Genomic DNA, 26263 nt, shown 5'->3' with positions numbered 1-26263 from the left:
TCTCAAATCCCTTTTAGTCTTGGGAATTGCTATTTCTTCAACGGCCCAAGACTTTTTCTAACTGTGGTTGAACCAGTACTTAATTGCCGACTGGGCTAAGTGGCATTTCTTGGGGTTAGCCATCAGGCCAGCTCATTTCGGGGCTCTAGTAACTTCATACTGGTGATACATATTTTCTTCCCAGGTTTTGCTATGAATGACAATATCGTCCAGATAAGCACTGCAAAAACTGGAAAAGGCCCTCAAAATCTGGTCTATTAACCTCTGGGAACTGGAGGGAGTGCGATGGAGCCCAAATGGAAGGACCTTAAAGTGAAATAGTCCTTTAAGGGTGTAGAATACCGTTTTTCCTTGTCCTCTGGGTTTAATGGTCTCTGCCAATAGCCACTGGTAAGATAAACCGCGGAGAGGTAGACGGCTGTGCCCAGTCGATCAATAAAATCGTCAATCTGTGGCATCCAGTAATTGTCGAACAGAGACACAGCATTGAGTTTTCTAAAGTCTATGCAAAACTTCCACAATTGATTGTGTTTCGCGACTCAGACTATTGGCGAGGACCTCAGACTTTGTGATGGTTCAATAATATCCGTATTCAGCATTTTCTCCACCTCTTGGAGGACTATTTCCTTTCGACCTTCAGGGATCTGATAGGGCTTGATATTAATGACTTTCCAGGGAAGAGTGTATATATAATGGTAAATCCCATTCACTCTCCCAAGCTCAGAGCTAAAGACATCAGTGAGTTGATCCAAGAGATCTTGGATGTCTTGTTGTTGGGATAACGGAAGGTCTACTGGTACTAAATTGGATCTGTCTGTCTTCTTAAAAGAGACTGGCCATTACAATGGAGGGAGGATTCTTCTGGGCCCTCTTTCCACTCTTTTAAGAGGGTAATGTGGTATATCTGAGTCTTAAGTCTTTTATTGGGTTGGGAGATGCGATAGTTACAAGGGCCAGTCTGTTCCAATACCGCATAAGGTCTGTGCCAGCGATACACATTTTATGTTCAGAATAGGCAATAGTACTAGGACATTCTGTCCAACAGAAAAATATTGAGTGGCAGTGTTTTGTTATATTAGGCCTTTTGGTGTTCTTGGGCTTTATCTAGGTAAGTGTGGACTACATCTCTTACCCCAGTCACGTGCTCTTTAATCCGCTTTGTGATTTGTGACAAGGGTAAGATAGCCTCCTCCCTTTCTTCCCAGGTCTCCCTTAGCATGTCTAAAACAACTCTGGGATCACGTCCATAAAGGGGTTCTCAGGGTGAAATAACAGATGGAAGCTGGGGGAGCCTTCCTGATGGCAAAGAGGGCCCAAGCAACCATCATATCCCAGTTCTTTCCATCAGCTTCTACTAACTTTTTAAGAATGCTTTTTAGTGTTTTGTTAAAGCGCCCAACAAGGCTGTCTGTCTGAGGATGGTATATGTATGTCTTCAAAGTTTTAATTTGAAGAATTTATTTAACCACCGCCATAATTTTACTAATGAAGGTTGTTCCCTGGTTGGTTAGTATTTCCTTTGGGAAGCCTACCCGTGAAAAAAAGGGAATACAGTGTTTTAGAATTTGTTGTGAGGTGTTACTTTGCATAGGAAAAGCATTAGGATAACATTCAGCATAGTCCAGTACTTGTTATTAAGTTTTGATGGTGCTAAGGGAACATCTATGATTTGTAGAGGTTGTAGATGGGCTGGAGGAGGGTTAGACCCTGTAGTGGAAATAGATGGGTTAGTGGCTTGTCACTTAATTTTGTGAATTTTAGGGTCTCCTGGTTTGTGTAAACTAGGTCAGATCCCACAGAAGGAGGAGACTGACACGCAGGTGGCATATTGTTTGTTATAGACTTTTATTCAGTATAAAAATAAAGAGAAAACCTATCTTTCCCTACATCTATGAGGGATTTCCCTGCCTCAACTAAAGTACTAATGGGCTGTCAGAATGTCCTAGTAACGTAAAGTAACTTGCAAAGCTGAGCCGGCTCCTCACCAAGGTCTCTTTGCAAGGCATAAGACGCCTGTCTGGCCTTTCTCACTGGATGCAGCACCTGGAAGGTGCTTACCAGCAGCAATACCATCGCGCTTTTTACAACATATGCAGCATTGCAGCATCAGCGTTCCAGATATCAGCAGCCCTGCTGGGCTATCCATAGGAACTCTTGAGCACATGCTCCACTTGAAGATGGCCACCACGGATCCCTTCCAGAGGCTCCCACCACCACACCTTGTTTCCCCTCAGATGATTGGGCACCGGCCCAGCCAATCCTGGGGCATGGAGCCCGCCGGCAGGCTGAGCTGGTGTCATGATTCCTGCCCCTCATGTCCCCAGCCCTCCGAGATGTCAGGCTGGAGCCAGGCCACAATCACCTACATGGCCTCAAGGGCCTCTCCATCCCTCCAAAGACCCACTTGGAGTCAGACTTGGCGCTTGTGGCACCAGACTCACTCACTCCCATAGGATAACATTGGGGATTGGACTTGTAGTGCATTGATGGGGACAAGATGGATGCCCCCACATATTTCGGTTCCCAGAACTGCATGTGCGGTCTAGTCTTTTGGGTGTGGTTCAGCCCAGAGACACCTGGGATACCCAGAGACTATTTAAGCCACACCCGGGGTGAGAAACATGCTTTGCGTTTCTGCACCTGCAGCGTGACACTCACCGTGTTCGGATCGGTCTCCAGTAGGCCTGCATCTTTCTTCTGCGCTCAGCTCCTGCAAGAACAAGAACACCGTTAGGACCAGCTTTACCTAGCGGCGCTTCTGCCCATCATCCATCGCTCCTTCTGTTCTGCGGGCATCTTCGGTGGTGTCATTCCCATCCCGGCACGCCGCTTCCTAAGGAAAAGGGAGAAGAACAGAAAAAAGGCATTAGTAAGCATTCTGCAAATCTTCGCTTCTTTTTAAACACTGTACGAGCTTCAAACACTTACCTGAATCCCAGCCGCTCTGGAGGAACTCTGTCTCCGGAACTTCTTATCCATTTGCAAGAGGAAAAAGACACTCCAGGTTAGCGTGGAAACATCTAGAGGCGCCGCATACCGTGCTTACCCACCGCATTTGTTCTTCATAACCGGCATCCACACTGAAAACGTCGCAGCACCTAAAAGACACAGAAAAAGAACTCAGTTCAATGCAAATACGAAAGGGGTGCATCGCGCATCGCGCTCTCACTCACCTTCAGCGCTACTCATCTCAGCAGCACGCCGCCATCCCCGGATGCCGGCCATCATCTAAGGAAGGAAAGGAGCAAAGTTAGAGAACTGTTCAAAAGACTCATTATACTTACCCGTCGGACTCTTGCCAGTGAAGTAACTAGGCAGCAACAAGCCTGCATCAATCAACGCGCCCCTGCGCTGAAAGCAGGACAGAGAGCACACTATCCAAGAAAACAAGGTGAGCTGTGGATCAAAGGGAAGGGTTGGACCCCGGGGAAGAAGGGGTTCAAGCACACAGAGACAATAGGGAGTTAAGCTCTCCCAATCCTGTGTTTCAGGCCCAGTCTCCAGTCGAATAGCCTCCAGGGAAGGGTTCAAGGTCGTAAGAGGTCAGAAAAGGCAGAGTGACGTCCCTGTGGATACCAGGTGAGCGTTACAGCTGGCCCCTCAGCAAGGTCCTTTTGCAAGGCCTAACATGCCTGTCTGGCCTTTCTCATCGGATGCAGTACCTGGAAGGTGCTTACCAGCAGCGCTACCACCACGCTTTTTACATCATATGCGGCATCCCAGCATCAGAGTTCCAGTTGTCAGCAGCCCTGCTGGGCTATCCACAGGAACTCGAGCACTTGCTCCACTTGAAGATGGCCGCAATAGACCCCTTCAAGTTGCTCCCACCACCCCAATCTTTCATGCCCTCAGATGATTGGGCACTGCCCCAGCCAATAGCGGGGCATGAAGCTCACCGACAGGCTGAGCCGGCCCCTCACCACGGTCTCTGTGCAAGGCCTGAGATGCCTGTCTGGGCCTGTATGGGGCAAAAGGGCACCTCCATCTACTAAGGTACATTTTTCATAGCTGTTTTCTAGGTATCCAGTGATTTTAATGAATAGAAACCAGAGAATGCATTTAATAACTTAACTGTAATAACGAAAAAAAAAATAGCAATTTAAAAAAAAATATATATAAGGGGGTGGGGTAAGGGGTAAAACAGGTGGTGAGGGGGTTGGGATGGGTTTATAAGCATAGGGAAACAGGGGGTTTTGGGGTGACCCCCCAAATAAGATAATCATATATTCTTTTTTGTTGTAAAAGTTTTGTTGTTATTTCATTCTCTGTTCTTTAATTTGTTAAAATTACATAGATCTGTTTTCTACACTTGATGCCTGTCCCAGTGCTCCAAAACACTCATTACGCCTACTAAGTGCCTTCATTCTTTGCTCTCTGCACTCGAGGATATACTGTGCCGCCTGGGTTTGCCGCATTGCTAACTACACTCCCCACCTATCTAATTCGGCAGTGTGCGTTGCCAACATCACTTCGCCTGATACTGCCTAGCGTGACACTCAGCCTAGTGCTAACCAGGCATTTTGCCTGATACTGCCTGATTTGTCCCTCAGCCTAAGGCTCACCATGCACTTGCCGGATACTGCCTAAAGTGACCCTCAGCCTAATGGTAACCATGTATTTCGCCAAATACTGCCAAACGTGACCCTCAGCATAGTGCTAACCATGTATTTCGCCTAATACTGCCTAATGTGACCCTCAGCCTTGTGCTAACCAGGCACTTCGCCTGATACTGCCCGATGTGTGCCTCAGCCTGAAGCTAACCATGCATTTCGCCTGAAGCTACCTAACGTGACCATAAGCCTAGTACTGACCAAACACTTCGCCTGCAACTACCTGATGGGTCCTTTAGCCTAATGCTAACCATGTATTTTTCCTGAAACTACCTAACATGAACCTAAGCCTAATGCTAACCATGTGTTTTCGCCTGAAATTACCCAACGAACCATTAGCATAGTGCTAAGCATGCACTTTGCCTGTATCAACCTGATGTGTCCCATAGCCTAATACTAACCATGTATTTTGCTGGAAACTACCTAACTTGATCCTTAGCCTAATCCTAACCATGTGCTAACCATGTCTTTCGCCTGAAACTACGTAATGTGACCCTTAGCCTAAAGCTAACAATGTATTTTGCCCGAACTACCGGATTTGTCCCTTAGCCTAGTGCTAACCATGTATTTCGTCTGAAACTAACTAACGTGATCCTTAGCCTAACGCTAACCATGTAAAATTAAATAAATAAATACATTGTGCCTGTTTATTTATTAATTTCAATTTTTGGGTAGGGTGCTACATGCCCGAAGGGCTCAGAGCGCAGCAAGAAAGAGCAAGAGTGAAACGACAAAGACAAGGTCAAACCAGATGAGAGCGGTCATTAGTCGGCTGAATTAAAGAGTCAAGTTTCTATGCTTCTCTTGAATGTTATGTTATGTTATTTGGCATTTACATAGCGCTCTATATATCATTGGTTTGACCTCAAAGCGCTGGTAGGTTGAACGCCCTCGGGAACCGGAGTTCTCGTCAGTAGAGTGAGATAGTGTCGTAGGGTGCATGGGCGCACTGGATATGTGTGCAGCTGAGGTAATTGCTGGTTGATAGCTGCGTCCTACAGTTTAGGTGTGGTGCTGGAAATGTCAGTTAAATGTGTGCAGTCTGGTGGGTAGACATTCAGGCTGGGCTCTGGCTGCGTTAGGCCTCAGAGATGCATATGTGAGCAACTATGCCGGAATATGCTCGGCTAGCTGCGTTTGATTAGGGTAATGAGGTGTTCATGAGGTTGTATTCGTATGTGGACAGCTACGCCGAATTAATCAGGGGTATAGCTGTGTTCTAGTTGAGTGAAGGCGTATAGTAGAGAGTAAGAATAGTGATGTGATGTGGTGGTTATCCTTAGAGCGTCCGAAACCAGGCACGAGAACAGGATGGTGGGAACAAAGCGACAGACAGACACATGGGGGAAGGGGGATACAGATAGATAGCATGTGTAGGGGGATACAGATATATACCAACAGCATCGGAAACAGGGGGCAGGGTGCACACTGATACGAGTGGGGCGAATTCCATCGAATTTCGCTCATTCCATTTTGTCAAATTAATTCCGTCCACTCCGTCCATTCCTTGAATGTAATCCATGTAATCAAGAATTGAGATGCTTTAATAGTAGAAGGTAAGGCATTCCATTCACGTGGAGCATGAAAGTCAAAGCTGGATTCCCTGAATCTTTTTAGATTAAAATGGGATTGAGTCAGCTGAGGATTGTCAGATGAGCGCAATATTCGGCAAAATTGTTTTAGTGACAATCTAAATCTCTGTTGCTACCGGATGTGTCCCTTAGCCTAGTGCTAACCATGTATTTCGTCTGAAACTATCTGACTTACTTGGCAGCCTTGTGCTGTTTATGAGACCTGTTCTGTCTGTAACTACCTTCTTTTCATATACCTGTTTGCACGCCTGATGTAGCCCCCGTCTGTATACACACACCAACTCTGCTTGTAACTCTTATACATTTCTTGCACTTTACTAAATGGACTATGCATTTTCTGTAACTAGCACCTAGATACTCAGGGATTTGTGTGCTGAAATAAATGCAAAAATAAAATAAATAAATAAAGACTCCACCATCCTGTGTCAAAATGTTGCTATCTCTGTCCCTTACACGTATAACTTATAACTTAACTAAAGGCTGCGCCAATTGTCTTGGTCCAGGAGAATTACTCCCTCCTCCTGGACTGAGTGGCACAGTTCTGGTTGCAAGTTGCTCACCAGGCAGAATGTCTCCCTTAACCTTGTCTTGGTTACCAGGAGAATTACTCCATTCCCCTGGTCTTTCATGGTTACTAGGAGAATGCCTCCCTTCTCTGAGTATCGTGGTTCACAGTTCAGAAAACCAGGGCGAATGACTCTTACCTTTTCTTACACTTTATTTCACAATTCACAACACCAGGGGGAAGGACTCTCTTCCCTTTTCTTACACTTTATTTCACAATTCACAACACCAGGGGGAATGACTCCCTTCCCCAGGTGTTCTCTAATACATCATCTACAAGATGACGAGACTCCTTAGATCAAGCAACAAAATCCACCTGGAACCAAAGCCATACATACGCCAGGAAAAAACTTGGGGGCTCCTCTTTCTCCCAACTGGCGGCAAAAACCTGGAACAACCTCTCGAAAATAAAAAAGCACAAAAGACCACCTAAAGTTCAGAAAACTACTAAAAACCTGGCTCTCAAGACCTCGGAACCAGATGGAAACAACTGAAACAACGAAAATGCAAAGAGAACCAGTTGACAAAACCCATGGCGGTACAGATAACACCTAGAACCGACAGAGAAAGGGACCACCCACAAGAACTAAAGAGACAATGCAAGGCTGAACCGACCACGTGCAACAATCCAATCAGGACAGAACAATAGCTAACAAGGCTGACACAAACAACAGGCACAACCATCAACCTTACCCACTCCCAAGAATCCCCCTGACTGACATGACAATATGACCCATGTGTAAACCCCAACCCAATGCACTGTGCATCCACCCTATCCAACTATTACCTCACAATCACAAGGCAACCATCTTCAAACCAACCCCTCCACATAAGCTAACCCGCCAGCCAAAATGAGGCCACTAGCGCTACACTAAGAAACCCACACCCAAGCTAGTAAGTAGAAGATGGAATGCACTGGACTGACATACACAAAACCCTAGCAGTATTCCTGGAGATGTACTAACTTCCTAAATGACTAACCCAACATACACAACAAAATCATCTGAGACAAGAGGTAAGGTGATTCACTTGCGTCAAACTAGACATGCTGGTAAGGACTGAACTGTACTGCGACGCACACAGATAGAGCTATGGGTATGGGCATAGGTCACAACTAGATAGATTCACGGGCACCAGTTTACATCAGGCATAGACTGGACTGTAAGGGCTGGCCTGAGTAACAAAAAAGACAGAGTTGTAGAGACTGACAAGTACAACATATGGACAGAGAGATGAGAGACAGCCTTGTCATGCTGAAACTAGATAACTGTAAGGAAGAAATGTGCCTAAATCTTGAAAGACACACAAAATGAATGTGTGTTTCTTCAGACAACAATGATATTAACCAACCCTACTAAAACCTCACCCCTCGTCATACACCTCTCAAACCCTAACTAAACACAGCCATACCTCTTAAACCACAGCAAATTTGGGACGGAGTTTGGGACGGAAGCTGCACTGATGGCAGTATGGGACGAGCTGTTGCAGGCAGCGGATGAAGGTAAACTATCCCTACTTGTGATGCTCGACCTATCCGCCGCATTTGATACAGTGACCACAGCATTCTGCTAGATCGACTAAAAAATATAGGGAACGTAGACATATGTGCTCTGGACTGGTTTTCATCATTCCTGGCGGGGCGTAAACAATGTCCACACGTGGAAGGCTTCATATCTGAAATCTTCTTGCAATGCTGTGGTGTACCACAGGGCTTTCCACTCTCTCCCCTTTTATTTAACATCTACCCTCGTCCATTAATGGACATACTGGAGAAACATCACATCAAGGTTCCACTCCTATGCTGATTATTTATTTATTTATTTATTTATTCACATTTGTTGATCACACAGCAGACCGAAGGCATTGCGGCGCTTGTTACATTGGTGCTTATACTTAGTTACATACAATTCAAGTCCGTCGGTGTTACATTGGACGAGATCATTTCTTTACATACATACATACATTGAGAGGCAGGTAACTGGGAGTGCATGGTTAATTGAAGAGGGCAGTTTTGAGTTTTTTGCGGAAGGAGAAGAGAGATGTTTCAGCTCTGAGGTCAGTGGGGAGGGAATTCCATAGCTTAGGTGCGAGGAAGGGGAAGCCTTTACCTCCTGCCTTAGTCCTGTTGATGCGAGGTATCGTTAGCTGATTGGTATATTGTAGTCTGGTCGGTCTAGTGGATTGAGATCTACATAAGGTGTCAGATAGGTATGAGGGTGCTGAGAGGTTGATACATTCATGAGTGGTTGTGAGAATTTTGAAGGAGATGCGGTACTTGACTTGGAGCCAGTGAGCTGTCTTCCTGGCTTGTGTGATGTGGTCTCTTTTCTGTATGCTGAGGGCTGCTCTAAGAGCGTTGTTTTGAGTTGTTTGGAGCCTAGATAGGTTAGCAGACCCTATTTTTAGGTTTCTTGATCATTAAGCGATTAGCTTTGTTTCGTGCAGACGATTGTTTGTACTGTTGTAACACATTGTTTGGTTGGCAAATATGATGTAATATTTTGCAAAACTATACACAGGCAATACAACTCTGCACCATGCTATAGGTGTGTTAGCAACACACCGCACACATTTTGAAAATGTACCTTTTCTTTGAACTTCCAGCGCATTTCAAAATGTCACTTTAGAATTCTGGCTTGTATGGACTTAAAAGGGCTAGATTCTGTGCCCACCTGTCACCAATGAACATGTAATGTTATTCAATGTGCATTGAACATTTGAACTGCATGTTACCTCTCTAACACTACTTGGCTAGTTGGGTACAAGGTTTATGTTTTATTTTCTATTTTGCAATTTTCAATGTCTACATATGTGGCCTAATTAATAAAGGACACTGTAGTTGTTTTTCCAGTATCTGGATCAGAACCTTCTTCCAATAATGCATATTTGTTTTGATGTATTCGCACTAATATGGAGGTTTGTCTGAATCATCACTACAACAATTCATTGTAGTATAAATGTTTGAGGACAGGACAACCCCCCTGTACAAAGTATCAGCCAAGCCTTTCCGCCAAGCCTTTCCGTCCTGCCCGACCAAAGGCTATCCCTTTTTGTTACATAGATTGTGAAATGGCCTTCCTCTGAATTTAAGGAAAGCCAATTCCCTTTTAGCTTTCTGAGGAGGCTTAAAAACTCATCTTTTCAAATAAATGCGTTCTTTTGCCGTTGTCTCTACGACATTACCGTCATGTAACTGATCCTTATACTCAGTTATTCATCTGCGCCAGGATTCGATTTGGTTTGTTGTGTGCACGTTTGTAAATGGCTCAAAATCAAAATCAAGCAACCTGCACACACTTCACTACACCGCAACAACAAACACACCACACAGAGCCTTACACAAGAGTACACGACAGACTCTGACTGGATACCACACCCAGAAGCTCAGCGAACGGTGTTAACCGAACTGAAGCTGCCAACAGCACATCACAGCTCCCTTGCTCTTTCTCCAAACCTTGTCCTACTAACACGCGCTAACCTACCCCCCTTTCTTTCAGATCTACCAGTGCGCCAGAGGACCACTATGGTGGTGACAGTGCACAGTATAAATATCCTTTAACATTAACATATACTTGGTTTCAAAGTTCACAACAGCAAGAGGAAAGACTCCCTTGCCCTGGCCTTTCTCTCACTGTATTACACAGTTGACAACACCAAGGGGAATGACTCCCTTCCCCTGGCCATTCTTGACTATACTTTGAGGGTCCCACACCCTGGCTTCCTCCTCTTGAGACTTGGGCACCTGGTTCACTCTCCTGCCAAGTACTGCCATGAGGAAGATGGTTTCTATTTCTCCTCTCTTTTGCGTGTGGGTTCCAGACCCCTTGTTTCTCTATGGTTTGATTCTGGCAGACCTGGTTCACTCTCCTGCCAGGCACTGCCAAGAAGAAGATGGCTTCAATTGCTCCTTTTAAGTGGGTGCGGGTACCAGACCTGTCTCTGGTTGTTCCCAATAACTTTTCTATTGCTACTGGGTCCCGGGAGAACCACCCTAGCCTGTGCGTTGCACACTTTTCCCCCCTCTGGGTCTTTTGTATCTCCCCTTACCTCTTCTGGGTTTTAGATACTTTTCTGGGACTTGCAGGGCTCGGGTGCATCTCTGCGGCTTCACAGGCTGTCTCTGCTGCAGTCGTGGTGCTAGAGTGCCTTCCTGGCTTCAGGATTTGGTTTGCCATCTCATGGCGAATGGAAAATTCCTTTGGCATCTCCCTGCCGTACTCTGCTTCTGCCTGGCTACCGTTCTGTTCTTTTCACTCTCGCGCTAGACACCGGCTGCTCTCCCCATCAGGACAGGACATTTCCTTGCGGACTGCTTCCTTGTGGCGTCTCGGTTTGCGTTCTGCTTCCTTGCAACTTCCCGATTCAATGTCCGCTTTTCCTTAGTCTTTCGTCCCTTTTATTATTCAACAACTCGTTACTTGGTTGTACACTCCCCCGGGGAAGACTACAATCTTCATCTTTGTTCTTCATTACTCCGTACCTCTTCCTCATCTCAGTATTTATTAGAAAAGCCTCTCTAAGGTAGTCGATGTTCTTCTTCGTCACAAGACTTTCTGTGGTAGTCTATGTTCTTCTTCATCTCAGTAGAGTTCAACTCCATGGCCCTACACATATACATGGTTTGGTTAGAGATGACTTTGGGTGTATGGGGTATGGCGGTGTGCAGGGTCTTGGGTGAGGGATGTCATACTATGTTCTCCCTCAATGGTTGTCCTTGTCTCCAGAGGAGGAGTCTCTCCCCATGAGATCTTCTCGCTGTGTAGCACCCCCAGGGGGACTATCAGGTAGGGGCCTCACCTCCCTGTGGTCATGGGAAGGGGCCCCCCCATTGGGGAGAAGTGACATCTAAGGCTTCGTCACAGTGGTCGCACATGGGGGCGCAGGTTACCTCTAGCTCATAAGAAGATCCCAAGTGTTGCAAAAAGGAAACCCCAGACAGCATAGTAGAGTGCTGTACATCTATTCACAAACAGCCTCATGCTGAATTAGATATTAAAAGAAATTGACAGTAAAACCAGGTGGAGACAAGTGTTCCATCTATTTTTTTAACATCTGTGCCCTTTCGGAGCAGCTTTCCTAGTTGGAGCATAGCATGGAGCAGAAAATCTGCTCTGCGCATTTCCCCGCTCCATGCAGAATAACCGCCAGTGTCACTGCTGTACCTAATGTTTATGCAGTGGGGATGCTTGAATCCCCAGGCAATGCATAGGGATAGAATTGTAATGCTGGCTGCCATGCACAGCAATACTGATCATTTCCTAGTTGGGTGTAGTAAAAGGCACGGGAACTACCTCGATTTCCAAGGCACTTAATACCACTGTGGCTGGAAAATTAAAAAAATCCACTGCAGCAGACAAAAGTCACAGTTGTGTAAGCAGTGCGCTCCAGCGGATTCAAAGGTGACTTTAAAATTAATACAACACATTTTTTGAAGCTAAACATATCTTAATCAGGACAAGTAAGAACAACGTATATTCGGTGTACATAGTTACACCTGTTTCTCAGTGACATCAACACTTCTTAACAAGTAGGAATTTTTAGTAACTCACCTGTGGGACTGCTGCCACGTTCTATTCTCTGACACTCCTGAGTGTCCATGGCATAGACATCTTCCTCCTCTTTTATGCATACTGAAACATCTGATGGTATAACAGCATGTACTGTTAATAGAAAACAAGAACAAAAGGGTGGCAATATTACAATATATACTAGCCCAAAAATGCTTTTATTCCGAGTTTACTCCTTTACACATTCAAATGTCAAAGGACAGGACTAACACTGATGCCTCTGGCAGACCCTAATTAAACATTCAATCAAATGATGCATTACCATGACTTGTTATGCTAGCATTTAACTTGTCACTCCTTCCGTCTACATTCCAGTGATGAAATCCCACTGTTCTGAGCCATGTTGTCAGGCAGCCAGACATCCTAATAAAGTTTGAAAAACCAAAACCATGGCACCTGTGCATTTCTCGCCACGGCAGACTTCTGGGTGGTCTTTACAGCGTGTGTCCATCCTTCAAACTCAAAGAATACACAAGACGGGGTTTGCTTCTGAATGTAGGCTTTGACTGGCCTATAGGGCAATAGGGCAATGTCCGAAACAAAAATGCAAAAAGCTAGTGTGGGCCAGTTTTTTGGGCTAAAGAGGGCCACTTTCTTTGCCAATGTGGGCCAGTTTGATGAGTTACTTCACTTTGCTGCTAGTAATTTTGACCAGTGTTACTGAATACATATTCTTTAAAATGCACAATTTGCATCACATTTTATCAACAAACTTCCCCTTGGGTACTGTTCAAACAGTGCCACAAAGGGAATGAACTGGCATTTGCAACTGTGGGCCACTTCTTCATTGGTGCCCGAGACAATTTTTTGCCTTAGTCCCACCCTGTCTGAATGTCATTTTGAAGTAACACTTTGATGAAAAGAAAACTTTAAAATCTGATCCCGTACTATTGCTCTGGTCTCATTATCTGACTCGGATCACTGACAGAAATTAGACCGTATCATCTGTTGAATTCTTGCTATGCTCTTTCTTCAGTAAGCTCTGCTGACCAAGGTTTACTTTTAGTTTCTGTTTCTTTAAAGTAATACAACCACATTTCTGTCCAGGACTGTAGCCCACAGTTTTATTCAGCAAATGGTGATTTGGTTCCTCCAAGTTATGTAAAATAACTGCAGAAATTGTATTATGCCCTAGCAGGGAGGTTCCTCTGGTCACCCCCCAATTAGCCCCTTACAGCCTGGAGAGGACTGTAACTTGTGTACACTAATTGCTCCTGGCCCTTTAAGAGAAAGAAATGAATGATAGAACACCCAAAGACTCCCGTGCCCTACGGGTCAGAACCCTGTACAGCAATATCCTCTAACACAGCAAACCCAAATATTTAATTGCCCCACACAAAAACAAAAGTACTCTCTCAGCCAGGCTTTGTCTTAAGCTTGGCTGGGAGGAATAATAAAGTCCAAAAGCCAAGGTATTCAGCAAAAGGTGGAGTGGTCCCTCAAAGTTGGGCAAAATAACTGTACAAATGGGATTCTGTCCTAGCAGGGAGGTTCCTCTGGTCACTATGGAGGGAATTGTCACCTGTGTACAATAACTGCTCCTGGACCTTTAAGAGAAAGAAATGAATGAGAGAAATCCCAGAGAATCCCACTCCCAGAGGGTCAGAACCCTGTACAGCAACATCACCTAACATGGCAAACCCAAATATTGAGTTCCCCCACTTGCACCCATTAATACTTGTGTAGCGGGAAGGAAAATCTAATTGTCAGAAGGTGAGAAGGGGGAGGGGAGAACAACAGAGGCTGGAAAGAGGTGAAAAGCAGAGTAATGAAGGAGGAAAACAGTAAACGCTAAAGAAAAGAAAAGCAGAGGCTGGAAGGAGGAGGAGAACAGCCAGGGTTGGAAGGAGGGGGAACAGCTTGTGGTAACTGGAGACAATTATCAGAGGCAGTGGGAGAGCAGAGGGAGAGCAGGAGGAGATAGACATCAAGCTGCAGCAACATGAACTGGAGGTAGTGCCCTCCTATAGCAACAGAGACATTAGACCAGAAGGACCCTTTTGGGAACAAAGCCACAAAGACATTGAGTGAAGGGGTGTTACCCTAAAATCCTTGTGAACCTTTAAATAGAGGCCTTTTGTTCACGTTAATAACCTCGGGGTAGAAGACTCTTGTGAACTTTGAGTTGCTGAAGCTTCAGAGATGATTTCCTTTGATTTGTGTTGCAATTAAAAATTATGTACACTTATTAAAGTGTCTGGGCTCTGTGGATCTTAAATTGCCATATGACACGACTAACAGTGGCTGGCGAGGCATCACATGTTTAAATGGTGAATGTGTGTTTAATTGGGGTTAGGATAAACCACAACCATCCAGTTTGGCATAAAAGCTGACACTCAGAGCCAGGAACATTGTCAGCTGCTTAGAGTTTCATCCCGCAACATCCAGGGAGATGACTGACTAAAAGACGACCAAGGAACATCTCCACCAGCATCTTTTGTGGCTCTGAAATATTACATTAAATTACAATTTCCTTATTAGCTAATTGAAACAATCTCAATTAATACATAATACTTTCAATAATCAATACATACCATCCTGTACTAAATCAAATGTAAAAAAGAAACTGCCATGAATCTGCCACCGAGTACTCACCTGTGCTGCTTGACTTCTGAAACCGATTTCTGTATCCTCTGATCACCGCGGTATGGCTATTGCCTCTGCTGGGCCCTTTACTTGGTGGCCCATCTGTATATAGACAACCTGGTATTGTCATCCTGGCGTGGAGCCCCCAAGTGATGTGTTCCACTGCACTTTCTTCAAACTGCAACCTGTGACTCTTGATTAGGATCACCACTGCTGGGTTGCCATTCTTCTTTGGCTGAATCAATGTTCTACTACCTACACTTCAGGTGGGTGTATCTGACGTTATCTGGGCATTCTTGTCGGTCTTCTGCTGCAGATCCTGTCCATCTGGCTGTCAACTGCAAATGCCCTTAATGCTTCTGCTTTTAGATATAAAAAGGATGAACTACCTCCAATTAAGTGTTAGAAGTTATTTCCTTCACTTTAATTCCTGACTCATGGTATGACTGTGCAGTAAAAGTGGTTGTAATTCTGTTACCTTCACTTTTTTACTGTACCTCTGTTAACGCTGATGACCCCCGAGGGAGGGGAGAACTGTACTGTAAAATGTGGCCATAAAGGCTCTTGGATGACTATGATCATGACGGGTGAATAAACCATGATGTGGGAGGAGTCTGGGGCCAGTATTCTTTACCTACAGTATTATAAACTATGTATGCGCCCTAAAACGTTTGTTATATGTCTCTTTCATTAACACAGACTGTGAAGAGGGATATGCCCACCTATTGGTTGTTGATAACACTTGCCCTGAGATCATCGACTAAAACAGACATGTGCTAGAGGACTGCAGAGACAGCGGTTTTAGACGTCCTTGGGGGCACTGGGTGAAGGCCACATGTTCCTGCATCTTCGATCGTACTGGCCTAAAGCTGTGTGGACAATAGGAAATTATTCTCGACCGGATTTGCGTCAGGGGGTGTCGCCCACACAGCCTTCACCGGAGGATGACAACACTGGGTACCGTCAGACTAGAGCGAATTACCCTGAAGTAAAGAGTCATGCGGTCGCAGGAGGATAGATGGAAACTGAAGATGGACTACGACTGTTTACAAAGTGGTCCATTATGCTGTAAGGGGTGCAGGGAAACCTAAACGGATGTACGACAAATGTAAGGGGACACGACCATGAGGGAATTTAAGGACAAGCGAACTGGAGGCGCGTTGGGTTATTAGTTTGGGTAGTGGGATGATAGGATGCTATCTGTTTATGATGGTTGAACAACCACCCAGTAAATGTAGTCATGCTTTGTCCATTTCCGTTACGACTCCTGAGTCGTTTTGTCTGATTTTTACATTCATAGATGGTGCTTGCGAATCAAACCTTCCGCGCAATGCTGCAGACCTCCGGACTATGATGGCCTCCATCAGGACACCCCCACGAGCACTCAACACGAAAAGGTACAAGACATACTTGAAAATCTCCATAGGGGGCTTCCTGAGGAAGAGATTGGGGCTGGTGAGAGTGCATGTGAAGCCGCATGGGGAATTGAGGGTCCAGTTTGGGACCAGGGAATGGACAACGCAGGAACGGATGTATTTAGGGGATATGCTGAAATAGGATGGCGATTCTGGGTGGGGTACCGAGCATTGTTGGTAATATTTGCATGTGTTATAACTGTGATTAATTTGGTCTTATTCATTTTTTACCCAGAGATTAACATGACAAAATATCGGTTAGGAGCATGGGGTACTGGTTAAAGTAATGGGACAGCAGAAAGGGCAGAGCCCATCAGTAAATAGGGACAGGCGAACAAGTGCATGGTGAGAGCCCTTATCCCTATCAGGGCAACTTCACGGGGTCTTTGGTTATTGATCTGTTTTTCCTCTCGGAACCGCAAAGTAGGGAAGTGAAAGAACGACTGGAGCAAGGGTGTCTGGGTAATGGGGCAAGTGAGAAGTGAAAGTTTAAATAGGGGCAGTAAAATGGGCAAGCAACGATCAAAAAAGGTGAAGGAACCCCGAAAGGGGTTGGCTGCCCACTATATGTTTAGACAGTTTAACAGTCAGTCTTGTGATTTTTCGGACTCATGCCATTTTTTGACTCGACGAAACAGACAAACACAATTCCCGAAAGAGGGGACGTTTAATTTGGATAAAGTGGGAGCCCTAAAACGGGCATGTGAAAAGAAAGGTACAAAAATATCAGCAGTGCAATGTGGTGTGTTCACCACGTGGTTTAAGGGGATTAAGAGAGAGTAACGACTGATTGAGAAGCCAAATAAAAACTTTAAGGGGTAGGAGAGAATTACATGGTGGTAAGATGTGCCCACGGATAGTAGAAAAGGAGGGACCAATGGAGACTGATAAAGCAGAGAATCAGGATAGTGAGGCACTGAAAGATATACTTGATTTTTTCTCCAACCTGGAAAGATGGCAACTAGGAGAAATGCCACTCGTAGAGGACAATTCCCTCATACAACCCACAGGACCACACACACACTGAGGTCGAGTGGAGAGGACCCAGTGGAGTGTCACTGCTCCCACTGGCGTATGACCCCTCAGGAACAAAAGCGGGGACAAATTGTGGTAGAGATTCACACATTTGAAGCTCCACTCAGACAAGTGGCAGCAGCACAGGGAAAAGCACTAATGATAGTCCATGTACCATGAACACAGGGAGACCATCAGAAATTAGCCTGATTATTCTGTGCTCAAGGCAGAGCATAATTGATATCGCAATAATCAATCAATATAGAGGTTTATTTCATATACAGCAATAAAAGCATAATCCAACTTTTTAAAATATCAGGATGTGGCCAATCTGTTAAAAATGAAAATCCTTTTAAAGGCCAGTTGTGGAAACTCCCTGGAGTGCTTTTCCGTGTTCAAAATGCCCAGAGACACCCAGGGCGCTCAAAAACGTTTCGAATCTTCCACAAACCCTCATAGCAATAATCTGAAAATTCGATAGAGCAAAAGCATTTACAAGACAATTTATTTTCAGCCAAAACATTAATTGAGAGCACTGCTGAAAAGTACTTGTACCGTAACAATATTTGGCAATACCCGGATTTTATATCTGGTCTATATCAATGATTCGTAAATTAATTATAGACAATAATGCAGTGCTAGATCCATTGTGGGCATACATGAATCAATTTATGAGATTAGTGATGCAAACGGAAGTGAGACAACGATTAACGGAACATCGGTTTTGCCAGTCGCCAAACCAGGCACAGGGGACGCCCTGATGCAAGCAGGAGATAGGATAGTAATGATGGTCACGGTGGTATGTCGGAAAAAAACAGACTTGGCAAAAATACAGAATTGTAAACAAAATAAAGGGGAATCACCTGCCGACTATTTAAACAGACTGAAAGTAGGGTTCACTCAGCATTCAGTATTACAAAACTAAACAATAGCAGGAGGTTATAGCGAACTTGTTTGTAGCGGGATTGCTCCCGAAACTACAGGTGCAGCTTAAGAACGTGTGAATAGGATGGCAGACTAAGCCATTGGCTGAGGTAGTGGCAGTGGCAAATCATTGCGTCACTTGTCAAGACCAGAGAAAGGAAACATTTGATAATAAACTCATGACACTACAGATGCAAAGTATCCAGGGACAGGTGCAGGGACAGCAGCAGAGAACAGGACATTTTCAGGGGAATCAGGTACAAAGAGGAGGCCGACCTAGAGGTGGAGGTAGAGGCAGGGGTGAGGGTCAAATGGCCCCGGCACCATAACAGAACCAACAGGGAGGATACAGGAGACAGCCGCAGCAACCGAGACAACAAGGACAGTTGGACCAGCAACAAGCATGGAGAAGACAGGAGTATCAGGGATAGGGGATTTGGAATAACCGGCAGGCTCCTAGACCTATGGTACCAAGGCCGCTGATTTGTAATCATTGTAAGCAGGAGGGTCATTGTAAAAATGAATGTACATGAAAGTACTGTTAGCTGTGAGAGAACGCTGGTGAAACTGACTACACTACGGACGTCTGTGTTTTCCTTTCCAGAACCTGCTCGCTCGTGTCTCTGCTGTCTTTCTGAATGTACACGAAGCGGACGTCTTTACAAAGACACACGGAAGCTGCCTGACTTTCCATCAAAGAAAAAAAAAACACTCCCTTTTGATTGGGCCAGTGACTCCTTCTTCCTTTTTTTTTTTTTTTTTTTTTCTTGGATCCCGCCCACTTGAATTCAAAAATAGCGTGCCCAGCGCACTCGCGCGCGCACACGTAAAGTACATGAAAGTACTGTTAGCTGTTTGCTGCTTTTGCTGGTATATGGTTTTAAACTCATATTTGTATTGTGCACCGTAATCCATCGCGCAAGCACCGGTGAAGCTCCGCTCGATTGCGGTTCTTTTTGTTTTTCTTCCCGTTTGTTTGAAACCTTTTTTTTTTTTTTTTTTTTATTATTTAATCTCTACATCACGTTTGGATACTCTTATTTCTGTTGATCTTCGTTTAGATATACGTTCTGTAAGTATTATCTTTGTTAAATTATGCAGTGCGTCCTAATGACCTTAAAATCGGGAATGCCAAACATGGGACCATTAACAAGAGGTACTAATGAGCACAGGCCACACGTGCATGCCTCAAAGAGATTACCCAAAAGTTGCACGGACACTTCAACCCCGCTCGCACGAAAATCTCATATGTTAAGTAAGAGGGGTTTGAAATCTGCAGGGCACGCTGACATTCGTCAGTTTTGTAAAGATCACTCTGACATGATGCAAAACACCTGCAATAGTATATCAGCAGTGATCCCTCCTCTGCTTATTCCCGATTCGCCACTTTCTACACCTATAATTGTGAACACTAACAGCGTTGGCATTCCAAGTGAGTGTTTCAATGCTGATGAATATGTTACCCCTGCCGCAGTAACTGCCATATCAGACAGGTCACTTACTGATAGTGTCATATTGGGCAATATATTTACAGCTCCTGCCCAAGAAACTATAGTAAATACTTATGGCACAAACAGTGAGCAGGCGTCTCTGCCGCAAGAAAATATTACACCTTCTCACCTATCTCACTCTTCTACACTAAATCTTTCTGCCTCACCTGAGTTATTTTCAAACAACAATCACTCACGCTCGGCTTTAGAATTCTCATATATGGCCCCAACGCCGCGCAACCCGCGCATCAACGGCTCTAACACCCCTAAAAAAGCAGAGGCCAAACCAATGCCCAATTTACTAGAAATTACTTTAAATTCAGTAAATTTGGCAATTCAATCAATGGCCAAACTGTTCGAGACCCTTGATTTGAAACTGACAAATCAGAATCTACAAATAGAAAAAGTATTAGCATGGCAATCCGCCTTTATGCAAGCCATGAAATTAAAAAAACAGCATCATTCTAGCAGTGTTAAACCTAAATTAAACTCTGCCAATGTAGCTACACAAACTGACTGCCATGCAGACTTTGTATTGAGTCCTTCCGTTATAAAACCTGTAGTTCTGCAGAATAAGTACCCTGTACTTCCACTCCTCTCAGAACCTATTCAGGACAAATTTCAAACGGCTCCTTCCACTAAAACTGGACCTTTGGCCGTACTCACTCAGCCCCCCAAAGATATTGTTAACTCACTAGATACGATCCAGGAGAGACAACCTGCGGGGCGACACATTACTGTTAAGGCGTTGCAGGCTGATCCTCAACTTAATTCAGAGCCTTCAGCTAAGTCACCTGTTTACACACTATTTGAGCCAACACGGTCAGATAAACAGAAGCACGTTAGATTTCTTGATGTGAAGAAAACAAAAAACATGTCCATTCCAAAAAACAATGGTCCTTCAAAGACTAAACACTTCATCAAAGCAGTTACTAACACGCAAAAAGGCAAACTGTTAGTCTCTAATGCTATTGCAAAAAAATATCAGCAGCAAGCACAAGCTCGGAAAGATGCTGCGGGTTCTAGGCCCCTAAAGAAGGTTACATCTTATACTCCTCTTAACGACCTGTTAGCGGTAGCGGTTGATATGGATCGAGCTCAAAGTTCACAGATTACCACTGCCCCCTCACCAGATAAGGCAGGATGTGTAGGTCAGTCTGATGGATCCACACAAGAGGCACTTGAACTAAGAAGGAAAGAAATTAGACATGCTGTTGATGAATATATGAATAGGCAACCACCCCAAAAAACTCTAAATTGTTGTGAGCATAAAAACAGAACAGATACGACACAAACTTCAGTTCAGCAGTATACAATTCCTATAAAATCATCCCTTGCCACTAGCCTCCTACCAAAACAGGTGAATAGTGAACACAAAATTCTCTCTATACCCATTGGCACTAATGCACCCAAATCAACTCCTTTGTTACCTTTACAATCTAGTCCTTGTCAAGTTCCTGGTCTATGTTCAATCCAACATCACACAAACCAAACAAACCTGAGTTTATCTTCAACTTCACACCCTCAGAACAGTCTTCTATCTAACGCTCCCCCTCCGCTGAAAACTGTTGAGGAACTGGGCACGAAGACTGGAGAGGGTAGTGATCTGGTGATACTACCATCACAATTTCTTCATATACTCCAATTAGCGTTGCAGAAAGCTAGTGAAGTCTCTAATCAAGCAACATCATCTGTTGCCGAGGTAAAACCTCAATCAACTATTGTGAAAAAACAATTGCAAGCAAACATCAAAAGACCTGCTTTATATTCTTTAACCATAGCTTGCAGGCCTCCTCCGAGTGTGCAATATGACCTGAACAGCAGATCTATACTAACAATATTTTCAGAGATTCCTGCGTTAGAAGACATTAATTCGGTTGATTTGCAGTTAGTTGAATTTGATAATGAGCACTCACTCTCTTCAGTGAAAGTATGGATCAATTCACGAGTGGTCTTGAACACAATTTGGCTTGCCAAAAGACAACTTTACGATTTAGGATTTATTCTTAACATAAATTCATCGACCGCATCACTTCCAGAAGTTGTTTCACGATCAGATTTAATTGAGAGTAAGTGTGATATGTCAAAAAATCCTGAGTTAAATATAAGGGATTTAACCAAAATGCTTTGTACATGTATCAGAGAGTTTGACATGCACTAACTAAGCCATCTTCCAAAAAAAAAAAAAAATCCTTGGTCACCTTAGTCAGTTGGAACACGAGGGGTCATCGCCATCTCATTAATAGTCCTAATTTGGGCACTATGAACGCCGATATATTAATGATGCAGGAAACATGGCTTGTTGATCTCCCAATCTGGGACAATTATGATTTATATCTTAATCCCGCTCTTAAGAAAAAATTGGGAAGACCGACATCAGGTCTGCTCATTGCAATTAAACAACTTCCTTCATTTTCCTCGGAAAACTGGCTTTCCCCTAATCCCTTTCTACAAGCTGTGAAACTCAAAGCTGGTGGTTCCACTTATGTTTTAATTAACATGTACTGGAACCCAGTTGGTATATCTGATCATGCTTTTATGAAAGACTTGAATAACTTAATGGACTTAATCTATGTTGACAAATCAGTGCCATATGTCATTCTAGCAGGTGACCTCAATTTACATTGTCTGGAACCAACTCATGACAAGACTAGATTTACTTTATGGTTGCATTTTGTTGAATCTCGAAGTCTGCAAATGTTGAATGGTACTTTTGTTGACGATATTCCTCCTCACCCCACGTGGCATAGGGGTATGTCCACGGCAATAATTGATTATATATACGTCAATAAGGGCTTAATCAACAATGTGGTCAGTTTTCAAGTCAAAGACACTAACTTAAGCGACCATAACATTCTAATTGCTAATTGGGTCTCGACAGAAATCTTGGAAAGTACATACTTCTCTCCATCAATTCAGGCTGCAATAGATTAAGATGGTCTGAAACGTCCTTAAAACGTTTTAATCAATTCTATGCCACGGAACTACATAAAACCAGTGCGGTGAGTACCAAAAATGTCGCATACCATAACTTGATGCAATTGTTTCAATCTAATCTATCACACCAGGCAAAGCCTAGTTCAGTACATTTGCATGTGTTTAGTAAGCAAATTCAATCTGCGAAAAAGTCATATCGATCTCATAAGAGACAAATTCTAAAATTACCAATAGAGCAAAGGAATGGCTTACTATTAAAATTGAAAACTAAACACAAGAATTGGATGCGAACCATGAAAGCCACGCTATATCAAAATGACAGTGCATGTATGCTAAGAAATATTGCTGGGCAGAATACTGCCCAAATATGGGCTACCATTAATCAGATTTCAACAGGGCACCAAACAGCATTATTATGTAACAACGTTCCACAACAAGCTTGGGTTACGCACTTCACGCAACTGTACGAGCTCCCGCAAACTTCACTTGGTGGACTAGCCACTGTAGAACCAAACACATTTCTGTTGAAGTTTGACAAAGAAGACATTTCATACTTCATAAAGAAAGCAACCACCTCAAGGGCTCCAGGACCCGATGGCTTGTCCAATTTTACCCTGAAACAATACCCAGACATTTGGACTGACATTCTATGGAATATGTTCAACAACATTAATCTGACACAAACCATTCCGGAAACTTGGACCCATTCCATAATCTTACCAGTCCACAAAAAAGGTGACAGAACTGACCCTGCCAGCTACAGGCCCATAGCATTACTAGATGCACCAAGTAAAATCTTTAATCGCATCGTACTTAGAGATCTTAATGCATGGGCCTCCAATCAACAGAAAAGAGATCCTTTTCAGGCAGGTTTTGTGTCTGGTTTGGGTACTGCCCCTAACATTATCACCTTAAACATGATAAGATCTCATTGTTTCACCCAAAAACAACCTTTATACCTGGCATTCATAAACTTTAGGGTTGCATTCGACTCTATCGATCGTAATCTACTGTATAAAAAACTAGTGCGATATGAATGTCCATCCTCACTTCTTGCAATAATCAAACTTCTACACACAAATACTACTCTCCAGGTTAGGTTGACAACCGAAGGCTCATTATCTGTGCCCATTCACACAGCTCGAGGCCTTAAACAGGGCTGCATATTGGCCCCGTTTCTTTTCAATCAGTTCATTTTAGATCTTGGTGAGTCCTTTTCTGATGTACTAACTGATGCTCCTAAACTGGGCTTGCAATTGGTCCCATGGCTGCTATATGCAGATGATTTGGTTCTCTTGTCGACAACTCCACGAGGGTTGCAAAATCTACTTGATTCTTTATCCACCTATTCCTTAAACAATAACCTGGTTATTAATTTGGAAAAAACTCAAGTAGTGACCTGCTTGCCAAATGTAAAAACAGCTGGTAAAAGAACCTACAAATGGTATTTGCAAAATGTTGAATTGCAGAATGTTTCTGAATACAAGTATTTGGGCATTATAATCTATAATAAAATTTCAGAAAAATCATATGTAGATTCTTTGTCATACAAGCTTCAAACACTAAAATCACAGGCCATCATATTAATGTTCAAATTCGGTAAATTCTCAATTCAGCATATTGTGTCATTTTATCAAGCAAAAGTGGTTCCTATATTATTGTACGGTGCCGAAACTAAACTATTGCATAATCCATCAATGTGGGACATGCTTGAATCTAAATTTTGGAAAGCTCTGTTAAAACTTCCGAACTGCACCCGACTGTCACTCATAAGGTATGAACTTGGTCTGATCTCACTTTATGTGCAATTAGTATGGAAAATGTGTTCCTTCCTACGCAAATGTCTCTTAGGTCTTGAAAACCGCAATGTACTGAGTCCTGTTGCATACTATCTTGTGAACTCTAACCATCTTTTTCCTCGTACTTGGAGAAATTGCGTTTTAAATGCTCTATCTGATGCTTCCATAACATTACATGTACTCTTGTCAAATCCAAATCGAGCAAAGCAAAAATTGTATCAGACAGATTGGATACGCACCAGGGAGAAATGTTCTACTTACAAAGATTTTGACACTCAGTTGTTTGGTCATAAAAAATTTCGGGTGATATCAGATTATTTGCTGAAATTCCCATCACCTCACATAAGGCAACAATATCTGCGTTTCAGGTTTAATTTATATCCGACAACTGAAATCCTGGCTAGGAGGGGTCTGATTACTCATGATCTAAATCATTGTCGATTCTGCCAGAATACAATGTGCTGTGAGACATTGAAACATATAATAGTAGTCTGCCCTGCCTTAGACAAGACAAGAAAGACATTTTTCAGCAAACAATTACAGATATACGTACCTTTGACCGATGACGAAATTTGGTTTAAAATCTTTTCAAGTAACAAGCTGGGACTTAGAATTGCAATTGTGCAATTCCTGGATAATGTGTTGTCGGAAGCCAATTTAGGTGAGGATTGATTACAGAACTTCTAGATTTGTTATGAATATAGAAATTTATAACTATTCTAAGGTTAAACATGTCTTATTGTTTTTTTTTTCTTTTTCTTTCCTTTTTCCTTTTCTTTTAAAAATGTTTCATTTGCAATTTTAATTGTATTATTTATATTGTACATTGCAAATTGTCATCATTAGTTCTTAAATATTTGCTACTGTGTTATATTTGAAAGGTTGATTTATCAACCAACCAAATAAAAAAAAAAAAAATAAAAAAAAAAAATGAATGTCCATTGAGACCACAAGTAAGGCAACAGATGCCAGGGGGAACTGGCCCAAGAAACATGCAAATGCAGCCACAGGTAGGACAGATCCAGGGACGGACTGCGCCCATGGGTCAGATGTCCCAGTTCCCAAATCCAAACTCCAATCCTTTTAACCAGGCGACACCACAAGGGCAAGAGCCACCTCTAATTGAGAATTAACGATCAGAATGGGAAGGGATTTTGGAAGCACTGATGTTACCAATTGACCAGGAGGGTCCATATTTACGGAAATACCAGCTCTATGTCTGGTAGATACGGGTGTGAACCCATCAGCTTTACGAATGAATACATTTCCACATGTCCCCACATCTGGAGAGACAGTAAGAGCGTTAGGGATATAGAATACCACGGTAATACACCAGGTGACGGAACCACTATCAGTCACATTGGGCCGCATAACCTATCAACATGCCAATTTACCTGTGAACTTGCTAAGGAAAGATCTGTTGTGCAAAGTGAGAATAATGTAGAGAAAACGATGGCCACACTAAGGGAGGACCTTGAAGGAGGAGCAACAGAAATAGTGGAGCAATGGTCTGAGGATATACGAGAGTTAATCGATTCAATACCAGGTTGTTTGTGGGCCCTCGTGACAATGAAGTAGGATAATACACACAGCTGAACCAGTAAAGATAAAAGTAGATCCTTTTAAACGGTTGCCCCGTACATCCCGGTATTCCTTGAAACTTGAGGCAGAGGAAGGAATTACCCCAGTGATTGAGTCATTTTTGAGTCAGGGAATAATTGTTCTGACCAGCAGCATATGTAATACATTTTTCCTCTGAAGAAAC

At 43.4% G+C, this 26263-nt stretch overlaps 1 protein-coding gene across 3 annotated transcripts in view; it reads right to left on the bottom strand.

Moving 5' to 3' along the window:
* Positions 1-26263, bottom strand: part of LOC138467753 (zinc finger protein 544-like) — a 402382-nt gene that overhangs the window by 184460 nt on the left and 191659 nt on the right. For 2 of the 3 annotated variants that reach the window (XM_069607981.1, XM_069607983.1), the window contains exon 8: positions 12316-12426. In XM_069607981.1, the coding sequence (XP_069464082.1) occupies positions 12316-12426 (111 nt within the window). The remainder of the gene's footprint in view (positions 1-12315; positions 12427-26263) is intronic. The other variant, XM_069607982.1, reaches the window with a different exon arrangement.

The sequence above is a fragment of the Ambystoma mexicanum genome, chromosome 4q, assembly GCF_040938575.1.
Source record: "Ambystoma mexicanum isolate Mex_15411 chromosome 4q, UKY_AmexF1_1, whole genome shotgun sequence".
Classification (NCBI taxonomy): Eukaryota; Metazoa; Chordata; class Amphibia; order Caudata; family Ambystomatidae; genus Ambystoma; species Ambystoma mexicanum.
This window is presented reverse-complemented; position numbering and strand designations above follow the sequence as displayed.